The sequence below is a fragment of the Falco rusticolus genome, chromosome 1, assembly GCF_015220075.1.
Source record: "Falco rusticolus isolate bFalRus1 chromosome 1, bFalRus1.pri, whole genome shotgun sequence".
NCBI lineage: Eukaryota > Metazoa > Chordata > Aves > Falconiformes > Falconidae > Falco > Falco rusticolus.
The window spans coordinates 87,061,781-87,074,064 of NC_051187.1; the positions used below are offsets into that span (position 1 = coordinate 87,061,781).

At 46.6% G+C, this 12,284-nt stretch overlaps 1 protein-coding gene across 1 annotated transcript in view; it reads right to left on the bottom strand.

The window, feature by feature from the left end:
- Positions 1–12,284, bottom strand: part of GFRA4 (GDNF family receptor alpha 4) — a 76,134-nt gene that overhangs the window by 13,341 nt on the left and 50,509 nt on the right. Inside the window, exons 2-3 of the mRNA XM_037388023.1 lie at positions 4,680–4,958; positions 1,901–1,981 (exon numbers count right to left, since the gene is read on the bottom strand). Of these exons, the coding sequence (XP_037243920.1) occupies positions 1,901–1,981; positions 4,680–4,958 (360 nt within the window). The remainder of the gene's footprint in view (positions 1–1,900; positions 1,982–4,679; positions 4,959–12,284) is intronic.

The following is a 12,284-nucleotide window of genomic DNA, read 5'->3' on the forward strand; positions in this document are numbered from 1 at the left end:
CTTTCTTGTTGTCCTCACTGCTTACAGTGAGCTGCAAGTCAAATTCCCAGTATTACAGTTATTTTATGACGGGTGAAATGTTTGCTTGGTGTGTTCCCACCACGTAGCTACTTCCCTTTAAAAATGCCCAGAGATGAATATTGTTAGAGCATCATTTTACACTGGGGAGCTGTCAAGCAAAGGTGTAGGAAACAGTTACTTGGAAGAGTTTCATTACCCATTCAGTTAATGAATCACAGGGAACACACCAGCTTTTCTCCTCTTCCCACACAACAACAGAGGATGTGCTTTTTTAAATCACCACGACAATTAGAGTGGAGGGACATAATTCCCTTTGTAAAGTTTTAATGGTGGCCATATATTGTTTATGTAAAAGTGGGCTCTGACTTGGCATACGGTCATGGGGATGTCTTATGTTTCAACAAGTTCTTGGAAATTTTATTTTTTTATATATATTTGAAATGCTTTTTTTTGGCAATGCTACCTGTATGATCCTAGGCACTGGACAGGTACAGGGCGGCAGGTTGTAAGTTATGTTATAGAAAGTGTCGATGAGTATAAATAGGGCGAAAAAGGTTAAACCAAGAAAATTAATGTCCCTAGGTGGATGCTGAGTCCTTTGGTACATATCTCTGCTGCTCTGGATCCATTTGCTTTGCTGCCCAACTGTTTTCAGTCTGCTTTAAAAACCTGACAATGTCTTAATCATGCATAAAAATTCCATGCCCCCCCAGGTCTTTGCCGTGCTCTGTAGACCCCTGTAGGACTCAGCAAAAGGGGGAAAAACTCCAGTAAAGAAGGCCACAACCCAGCAACAGCTTTGTGCATGCTTCACTTTCCATGCTCAAATCAGTCAAGTGGAGTCAGTAAGGTGTGAGGTCAAGGAGCACCTGCTTCCCCTCGCTGTTGAGACTGTCGAGGACTGATGGGTTAATTTGCCTCTGGACATTTTCACCTAACAAGCGCCTCGCCATTGAGGCGGCTGCAGACGTCCATCAGCTGCAGGGACTTGCTGCTCCTCACTCACCTGGGTGCACTCCAGCTGTGGATGCCACCCCAGAGTCAGGTGCCCATTTGGGAAGTGCTGCAACAGGACTGCTGTTTTGGAACATCTGCCAGAGACTCACACATTACCTGCTTTCAGACAGGTAGTTTGCTAACAAAAATCACAGTCAGTAAACCTTCCCCATGGCTGTGGTGCACAAGCAGAGTTGAAGGCTGGTTGTGACGGCAGCTGTGATGTTGGTGATGGATGGCTTAATAGCTACCGCACTGACCTTTCAACTGCTGAGCTGGAGGTTCATGCCCACAAGGGGGTTAAAAGGTGTCGGGCAGCTCTGCTCATGTTATTAAGTGGATTACATGATGCAGAGCAGAACATGGGTCTGAGTCCTGCGCTTGCCCACAGGGACTAAAGGGGTTAAAGGCTGTGGCTGGGATCAACCTGTAGGTCGAGTTATTGGCCTTTTTGCCTGCACAGTTTGACCCTGTGAATCATGTAGAAGAACCTTCTCATACCTAATGATACCCCAGCAGCCCCTGCTCGGCAGGGTGTCTGCATGGCACAGGTCATCCACCTGCTATGGAGAAGAATCAGCCCACCCATGATGGCTCGTTGGGAGAGGTCTTCATACCACAGCCCTCAGTGCCAACCCTTCATAGCATGGACATGAAAAAGCCAAAGGACAAAAATCACAAGTGCTTCTTACTAGGACATGTAGCAGTTTAGCACAGGAATCATAAGCGGCCCCTTGGGAAAATGCTTGCTAGACATGAAACATGCAATGCTTTGTGAAGAAATTCCAGGAGAGCAGAGAACACTGCCCTGTCTGTAGTGCTTGGGCCCACAGCCAGTTGCCCCCCAGTTTGAACCAGTAAGAGCATCTTCCTACCCACCTACCTGCGGTGATGGATGCCAGCCGGACGTAATCAAAGCCCCTGATGAACGGCTCGTAAGGGGAACTCTCCAGTACATTCATGCCTGGGGTGAAAAGAGAAGTTGGTGAGAAGGCAGATGAGCCTCCTGAGGGATGTCTGAGATGTACAAGGTTCAACAGCTGCAGTGCAGGTTTGCTTGGTGTGTCCAAGGGGATATGTGCTCCAAAAGTCGTAAGTAAATGAATACTCAGAGTCACGGGAACTGATGTGTGGCCATACCCTTAAAGAAGGGGATAGGATGTAACTGGCTTTAAAAAATATACCACAGCTTTGGAGTCAGACAGGCTCTCGGGGAAGTGGTGAGTTGCCACCCTCTACAGTTCAAGTCTTGAGCCCCTCTACAGGGTTTGCCACTGAGGACACTGGGCTGTAGCGCAGGCTCTTGCTCGTGGGCAGAGTTCAAACCACCGGCTCCCTACATACATGGGGTTTCCATTACCGTTCTTGCTATTTCCTACATGTGCCTCCCTGGGTCAATGGCCATCGCTCCCTCCTAGGATGCAGCCAGGGCTGTGCACAGGGTTGTGTGTGTGGCAACACATGCCTTCGTATTTATTAACACCTCTCCCTTTCTCCTTGCCAGCAGCTCTTTCTTACTTGGCATAGAGCTAATGATCCACAGCTCCCACAGAAACTTCCCTTCTTCATTTTTAACTTGCTGGGAAGCTAATTTTATTCAATCGGTGCTTCCCTTTCATCCGCTCAATGGTCTGTAATGCCCCGTCATCCTGATGGATACCACAGAATATTATTGAAGCAAACAGCTCAGTATCATTTTTTTTTTTTATTAGACGTTTAGATGGATATGGACAGCAGCAGCAGATGTACTGGCTGGGATAAAAGGACTATCAAACCTCATGCTCTGGGCATATGCTGATCACCAGCTGCGGTCAGGAAGAAATGGCTCCCAGGGCACATAGCCCTGTGCAATTACCACAGGTGCATTACAAGGCAGCTTTACACCTTCATTGAAATATCTTGCATCGTTACTGACTGGAGAGGGGCCCATTTGTATGTTCCAGCGTAGCAGTTTTATGTCCTGATGATATAGCACCTTATCAGAGAATTGTTATCGGGTTGTCATCATGTTATTGTGTCTCCAAATGGGAAGGTGGCTAAACACAGGCACGCTCAAGAGAAGCTGAGTAAATAGCATGCTTTGTAAATTCCCTGAGCACACGCTTCCACAATTGATTTTATAAGAGGGCTTCTAGGAAGCTTTTTACAGCCTCCTGGGTATGTATAACTGAGAGACAAAGCTGTACACAGACCATGTGGATTGGCTTCCTTTCTCAGTCAATTAAACATGTGTGAGGACTCTGAAACATGTGACTGTTATGAAGTATGTTTCCCTGGGGAAATTAAAGCAAGGAAATCAAAGGTTTGGGAGTGTGAATATGCATTGGAAGTGAACCCAGTGCTTGAAAAGAATGTGGGGCTCAGGACATGACAGCAGAGGAGAAGTAGGGCAGAGTCTTGGCAGGCTGCGGTAACAACCCTCTCACAGTCATCCCAAGACAGAGATCCCAAGCCTCTGGGTAGGAAGGCCATCCAGCATCCATCTCCCACTCTGTATGAGGAGACTCACTCCTGCCTGGCCCCTGCCTGCTCCCAGCACTCCCTACCATCCTTTCACTGCTCTTCCAGCAGTGGTCCCGCAGCTGGAAGTCCTTTTGACACCACTGTGCTGCCCAGCCACATCACAGATGAACTGTGTCCAGAGCTTCAGGCCACAAAGGTCGGCAGGAAAGGAGCTGCGATGCAGCCTGATGAGATGAACGGAGAGGCTGGATTGCCACCTCTTCCCCGGGCTTCACTTCAATGCAGACAGAGCCACCCAGCACATAATTATGGGAAAGATCGGATCCTGGAGGGTGCTGAGGTCTCTTATTTCCCCAGTCAGTTCATAGTACCATACTCCACATCCTGCCAGCTGTGGCACCTGAAAGCTTTCCGGGAACTTGATCAAACAGTTCCCATTCTGGCAAGCCCATGCATTACAGTCTCCATCCTCATTGTTTTGCTTGGCCTTTTGGCCTGTATTATCACCCCTGCACTTTTCCTTTCAGCTTTCAGCCAGCAATGTTTTATTAATCTATTTTGCAGCCCATGGCTGGAAGGTTCTGTTTTATTCCCCATTTTAATTTTCATGGTGCATAAAATACTCACCAGCCTGACAAGGAAGAGTTATGGCCACTGAGGCGCACTTTTATGATGACTCTTAAAAAACGTCAAAATCCAAACTTACAAAATACTGGCTCTGGGAACACTTTCAATTCCAACTTGATGTCACCAGCCCCAAATCTTCGCTAACCCAAAGACACTGGTGCATTTGGAAACCTCCAGGAGAGTGATTTTTTAAGTTCATGCTGTTTTTTCCTTAATGCCCAAGCTTTGTGTAGTATTTCTGTAAAATCCATGGCTTTCATGGGCTTGGCTAGCGTACTTAGATGCCAAACATACTATGCATTTCCCCAGCAAAAGATCTCAAGGTATACTGAGAACATCATAAAAAAGAGGCCAGGTTAAAAAAAGAGAAGGAATGATATGTTTCAGGTTTTCAAGGTTGCTTTCCCCAAAATGTCATTAGCATGGGGATTAGTAGGTCTTGAGAGGGAACGGGATACTATTAGGGGTGACCTTTTTTGCAGTCACTCTGGTGCTGAGGAGCTCTGCAGAAAACCCCAGCAGTAATTCCCTTTTAGGCAGATCATCAGAAATGGGTGCCCTGCCTGACTGACCTTCCATCAACGTGTGGTGGATGCTCCAGTAGACACTCAAGCAGTGCTTCTCCTTTTTCATGCCTCGCTTGCACTTGCAGCCGTAGAGCTGGCTGGAGAGCAGGGCTGTCACAGTGCTCCGGCACTGGTTCTTGGCGTCAGGGCCCAGCTTGTTGGCTCCGTTGCCTGCGATGCATTGCCGGAGGGTCCTGAATTTGGCACTGCAGATGGGGTCATTGGTACAGGACTCGCCTGCTTGAAGGCAGTCCCTGCTTGAGCTGACAGCTTCCGCCATACCTTCTGCAAGAAAACCAGAGAAGTGGTGTGAGGGTGACAGAGCAACCCCAGGTGGGAAATGAATTGTGTTTCCCATGAGCTGGAACAGGCTGGGATGTCCATCTTTGCATGCAGATGGAAATCCCTCTCCTCACCATCCACTCTACAAGCAGCGACCCTACTTCTGAAATCTTTAAGTGGGGAGATCCCTCGCCAAGAGGCCAGATGGAGGGTTTAAATGCCCAGGCTTGCCACTCCTACCCATGGATGGCCTACATGATGGGGAGCACTGGCTGCTCGGGTGTGCTGCAGCACTGCTTAGCAGCGTTGCAGAGGAACAGGAGTGGCTGGAAGGAAGTTTAAGGGATGTTAAGGAAACAAGACACAACCCGATATCCAACACCTCAACCCAACTCTCTCCCTCATATTGCTGGGCCACCAGCAGCAGTGAGATACATGTGGTGTCCAGATGATGAGCCAGGAGGGGATGTCACTTCTCTCCGGAGACCAAGTTCTTTCACCTGATTTGAAAGAGTGACTCTGGACAGGATCAGCCTGGAAGCAGGATTATATGTGGCAGAAACTCAACCAGTTCCTGGTGCTTGCTCTTTCCTACTCAGAGTACAAGAAGTTTTCCAAACCCTTTGCTCCCCCAGCTCTCTATCTCATTTCTGCCCTCCAAAGTTAACAACAGCCCAATGCTATGGAGACCCCAGCCTCTCCTCCTCACACATGATTTAACTCTGCCTACACTTCCCTGAAGCTATGCATGGCTCTGTGTGGGGTGTTTTGACATGAAGTCAGCCCACATCTGTTCCAGGAGTTGGCCCTTGCTCACTCTCACCTCCACAGGACTGCCACTGTTTTGTCTTGGGTTTTTTCCAAGTTTCTGTATTCTCACTTGTTACTTGTTAAATTGCAAAGTTACTTGTTAAATTGCAAAGTTACTTGTAAAAATGCAAAGTGCTCTGTTCCCTATACTGAGGATAGACAGAAGCATGGGAGGAAGATATTATTGCTACATGTACACCAATAAATTAGTTCAGCAGGCTCACTGGTGCTGTGCCCCCATGGCCTGGAGCAGACCAATTCCATGCTATTAAATGTTCTTCCTCTCTTAAAGCAGGCTGGCCGCATCCAGACTGACTCCTGGGGATGTGCTTACTCCAAGGCCCACCGCTGCATCACCGTACCCTGGCAATGGCAGGGCCAGAGGCTCAGCAGGGCATGGTGGCACTCAGGTGATGGAGAGGAGACAGGGGTCAGGATGAGGCGAATCACAATCCTTCCGGTTGGCATGATGCTCTGGAGTTTATCAGCATAGGTCAGGCATGACTGTACTGTGGCTTGGGGGAGTGGTGAGGAGGGAAACCTGATTTATGGAAGGGGAGAACCAATCCCTGTGTCTGTAACGTAACTACAGATCCTGCTGCACTATAAAAACAGAAACCGCTGTCATGACCTTGAAGGAGGACTTCTCAAATGCTTCCCAAAGGAGCTCCTTGTCTCTAACATAACTTGTCTTCCCTTTGGATAGGAACCAGGAGGGTAAGGATATCTTACCCTTCACAGGGTGGATAAGGTGGGGGTACCTCCTGGTTTTTTAGCCTCTCCAGCGTCTGTTCCTGGTGAGACCCAACTCAGACAATAGTAGAAGATCCTGTCTCCTGAGAAGAATATGAGGTCCTGGTTTACATCTCTGAGGGATCTATGAGAACTCCTCTCTCCAAGAGCCTATGGATTTATCCATAAGGTCTCTTTTTCCTCCTTCCACCTGCTACCTCTCCTGCCCTTCTGCCCTCCCAGTTCAGCGTTTGAGCCCAGTATATCCATTTCTCTTCCCCCAGCAGTCACAGGGTGTTTGCTAAGATGGAGCTGCTTCTGTTGCTCTTGACTAGAGTGGAAGGTAGCAGCTGGAGTGCAGATATTTCAATTTTGTTTATTACAAACTTTGGGTGAACCCACCAGGAGGTTTCCTCCTGAAATATCCCAATGGCATCTCGAATGCAAAATCTTTCATCAAACTCCAGACTATTTTGAAGTGCCTCATGGCCAACGTCAAGCTTTCAGTTATTTCAAATCTCACAACACCTCAAATTTGAGTTCTTCCACCCCTGATTTATTCATAGAACTGGCTTATTTAGCACTCAAGACTTGTTTGAATCTGCCAAATGTGGAAGAGAGAAATTATTTCCAACATGTAGGAAACTCTGCCTTGGGCAGTCATATCTTGAACTCTGAACACACGGAACCAGTTTCCTTGAAACATCATTTGGTCTGCAATTGCACTGTGATCCATAAAATGAGCTGGAGCTCCTCACAGTCTCTGCTTTCAGATATCACTGAATTTTCTCTGCACATATCTGAGCAGAATCCTGGGCGGGGCGTGGGGGTGGGGGGTGGTGCGCGGGGAAGTGCTTGACTTATTTCACCCTGGCTTTCTCCAAAGGATCTCCTCTGGATGAAGATAAAGCATGGCAGGTTTTATTCCAGAAGAGATGACTTTGTCAGTGTCATGTCATGTGCTAGAAAAGTAGGTTAAAACAGAAATTACGACCTTCCTTCCCTCTCTCTGCTACATGAATTGCAGAAGAGACTCCCCAGGATGGTTATAAACACAGCCAGCCTGTAAAAGCTGTAAAACACTTTGGGATCCCGCTTTAAATAAATCAAGCAGATTGACCATTTGAGAAATTTTCCTGTGAAATTTTAAGTAAATATATCCTCAAGCTGAGACTTGCTTCATAGAACAAAGGCCAGGAGTGAATATTTACAGCCCAAGCCCAAAGCGTAAAACATCCCCACTCAGACTTCATGACAGAGGTGCTTGAAGCAACTTGAAGTGGAGCGTCACGAATGACCCGTTCCATAATCATGTCACTTAAAACCCAAATCATTCAGGGGCTTTTATTGTTAGCGATGTCTTTGCAACTGAGACAACATAACACCACATTTTCCTCCTCACACTACCCCTGAGAGAGTAATTTTATGCAACATTAAGAGAGCGCCTCTTAGGGGGGAGAAAAAATATATCTCTGTGACATAAAATAGATGGTGCTTCCTAACAGGCAGGGACAAAAGGAAAATCAGGTCTTCTCTCCCAAAGATGGAGTGACCTTTCTGGTTTGCCTGCAAAAATAGCACCTTGCAGGCTCACCACCCCAGGAATTTCCTCCACCTCTGTCCCTCACTGGCCAGGGGACCTGGGGTGTGCACCGGGCTGTGCATGGCTTGGGCTTTCCATGCCTCTGCTGTTCTAATAGCAGACCTTCCAGCTCCCTCTGCTCTCTTTAAAAGGCCATTTGTCTGGATTTTTATTCCTCGCTTGCTGCTAATTTCACGCTGTTTACAGTGGGCAGATGGAGTAATGAGTTTATTTGCACATCCTGTTTGTAGCTATGCTCCACATCTGTTTCTGCTCTTGCTTACCTCAGTGACACTTACATAAAGTTACTCCTAATGTGCAGGAATAAGAGAAAAATCTGACTCTTCCCATTGCCTTAACAGACCCTCCATTCTTCATACACAGGCATCTCAAAGCACATTTGAGGAGGTCTGACTCTCCTCCAAGGAGACCATTTCCTTCATGAAGGAAATGCAGCTGTGCCTGGGGGAGAGGAGTGTGAAGGTGATCCCATGTGGTCTGGAAACAGTGAACAACATACCTGGAGGGCACCAGCATGGGGCCTTGCCTCTCTGCCTTTCTGATCCAACCAACACTTGGGCTTCAGGTGTCTTAGGAGGAACCACACTATTCCTCATGGTGCTGTTCAGGCTGGGCCTTTGGGACACATCCTCGTCCCCTCCAATTTTTGTATGTATTAGGTGTGCATCCTTTTACACCCCTGATTCACACACAGTCCTAGGGGGTGAGGAACGCTGTTATTATTTCCATGACAAGCTGTTGACTCCAGAATGTTTGGTGTTTGTTTTAACAGTATTTGTTGCTAAGAGAATAACCACTCAAAATCTCCAACAAAGCAACAGGAGTGGATTGTTACCCGTTTAGGTTAGTTGGACATCTTTTACATAATTCTTCCTAAATCAAGCCTGCCAAATCTTGCACAGTGAGCTCAAGTAGGATGCAGAGGGCTCCTGCCTCTCACTCCCCTTGTGCTCAGACTGGATCTCCTGTGCTCATACACCCTCCATGCCATGGGATCCCTTCTGCTCTGCCACCTCGTGTTCCTGCTGCACTTCAGAGGTCTTCTGCTGACCAGACATATCCTGTGCAACATGTCATGGTGTGTGAGAGGCTGTCCCTCTACAAGCCTTGTTTTGCCTGCAAAAGTGGGTGGATGGTTCTCTTCATGGCAGAGTCAGTCATCCAGCCAGCACACTGGCCATGTAAATGCCTGGAGAGGAGTTTGCAAGGTGTCCTTGCATCCTGTGTTAAGGTGACAGACACCCACAGAACCAGGGTCTAAACCTGAGATGGGCACCAGACCATCCTTCAGTATTCAGCTGGGAGAAATGGCCATCATTGGGCAATCCTAATAGGCTGTGTGAAATTAAACCTTCAAGAGAGATGTTGGTTCTTGCTAATAGGCAGCTGTCTGATATCAGGAACTTTCAACTTACCCAGAGCTGTCTGTTACACATAGTTGTCCTGGAGTGAAAAATGACGGGAAAGGGACTCTGTAAGAAATATTCCTAGTATTTCCCACATATTCACAAACCAGTAGTGATGCATGAATGGGGCCAGGTGGCTAACGCAGGTGGTCACTGCTAAACCTTTTCTAGACTATGTTTTCACATTGTGATTTTACAGCCAAGTGCTCAGGGTCACCTAAGGAACAAGCCCTTGTACACAGCTCAAACCTCATTTCCCATTTACTGTTGAAATAGCTACAGAGTGTGCAGAGCTGCCCCAGTAAATACCTCTTGCCATACCAATGGGCATTCAACCAAACCTGCTTGAGAACAGCCCTCCCAGGAGATCCCACACACCTTGTCCAGAACTTATAGGTGCCATCTGGATTTCGTAGTGCCCACAAATCCCCTTCAGGATGCTCTTCTCTAAGCAAGGGAAAGTTTCCTTCCCTTCCATCTGTCTTGCCCTGAGCTTAGCGCACGCTCAGTGTTCCAACACCACGATCACTCTGAGGGCTGGCTCGCTGTTTTGCTGGATTAGATCAGAGCAGCTCATGCAAGGAGAATTACACCATTTATTGCTGTCACCCCTCTGTGGGCTTAGATGGTTTTACAAACATAACACACACATCATGAAATCCCACAGTGCAAACTGGTCTTCTTTTGCTAGTGATTCCTCCCAGTCATCACTGGGGTGGTAGAAGCTGCTGAGAGCATGGTATGTAATGTCTGAGGGTGTCAAATCAATACTGGGGAGTTAAGGCCAACAATATGCTGCCTGTCTCGAGCAGGCATTAAAAATATGCTTCCTGACTCTTTGTTCCTACAGCTCTGGCATTCTTCCTCTTACTTTCAGATTATAAGCAATCTTTTGTCTATATTTGCTTGGTGTCTTCAAGCAAGACTTTACAGGCACTGAGGAAATACAAACAAATACAGTAACATTCACTAAGTGTTTCCTTCTTCTCTAACAGCTGATCTACGTAGAAGATAATTTACTTGTCGTACAGAGTCAAACCCAGAATAAACCGTATTCCTCTGATCCGTCTTCCTGCTTATCATACACTAATATATGACACCTATGTACCTTCAAAGAAGCCTGAAAACTTGAGATGTCCTGTAGGTTAAGACTCTTTCTGTGACAGGAATTTTATTAAGCAAGCCATTCCACTTGTCCTTTGGCATGATGGAGCTGCCCAAGTCAGATGACACATTAAGGTTTTTCTAGGGCTATTTTCTGTCCTGTGAGAACTTACCATGTAAAGTGAGAGTGAAATGTGATGGCCACAAGTATTAAATGAAAACCAAAGAGATCTTAGTGAGCTGGGTTTTAGACATCTGCTGAGGTGAACTCAATAATCCCCAGTTTGCCTTTGACAGCCCTTCTCATCTGCAGCTCTCTTAACCATTTGCCAAGGAGGCAAGTGTCAGTGTGACTTTGATGAAGGCTGAAAAGATGAAGCAATTTATTTGTCCCCCACCAAATCAATGACTAGAACCTGGCTAGAGAAAAAAACAACAAACCAAAACACAAAACCCCAAAAAATGGGCTGGAGCATTAGTTATTGGATTGTGTCTGCAGACTTTCAAGTTGGAAGAAAATCGAGAGCCCTGTGGGTGTTTGTCATCTCGTGAAGTTACATCATGCCTCTATTACCCTTAAGGAGAAAAGCCTTCATGAAAACTCTCATGATAAATTGGGGTGAAGTCTCCCTTGATATCATTACTCTCCTACACTAACACATCCTTTTTGACAAGGTTTCAGCCTTTGTTTTCTAAAGATGCTTCTGGAATGCCCCGTCCTGCTGGACTCACTTAGTCAGAATAACCACCAAATCAGCTATAAACGATATTCTTATGAAAGGAAGATGCATATCAGACCATCATAATCAGTGCATGACCTGGTTGCAAATAGTTGTGTACCTACTCCAAATAAGATTAATTCATCTGACCAGAAAGAAAGCTTAAAACTTTTGAGCACCCCTCAAACCTCAAACTGGGTACATGCTATTCTGTAATGTGTGCTCTGAAACCCGTATTGTACGAGATACACATTTTGGCAGTGAACATGATCCATGTCACATTCATTGCTTGCCAGAATTTGGGGACACCATGATTCTGATATACTGGGAGGCTTCAGTCCCTGATTTCTGGTGTATCAGAAGTGCTTCCCCCATCCTGAAGCTAACCAGTTATACCACCAATGGTGGTTAGTGGGACCTGTGATCACTAAGATCTTAACATGGGTGCCTAAAAATAAGCATCCCATCCTGTGGGATAACTGAGGGTCTCTGGATATCAGCTCCTTGTCTGTGAAGGTAAGAGCACATCTAACAGAGAGCTGTAAGGACAGCTGTATTAAAGACGGTGAGCTTTCAAGGGCTAGAGAAGAGCTCTAAGTACTTAAAGCAGACACATATAAGAACACAAGCTCCACCTAAGTTTGACTTTAAATTGTCCTGGTGACATTGTAGAGACATAAAAATTCTCTGCTGAGGCACAATGAAGCAAATTTAGTCCCAGGACAGCTCCTTTTTAGGTCTAAGTCTGGCTGGATCTGTTCAATCATATCACCTTGTCATCTTCCCCCTTTCTGACCTCTCATCTTCCTTGTCCAGAGATCTCCTGTGCTGTACAGGGCTCAGGCATACCCCTATCCACCCAAAAGATGACGGTGAACAAGAACTTGGATTGCCTCACTTTCTGTGGCTTCAAGTCTGGTATTTGACCTTTGCATGCTGTGGAAAGCACATCCCA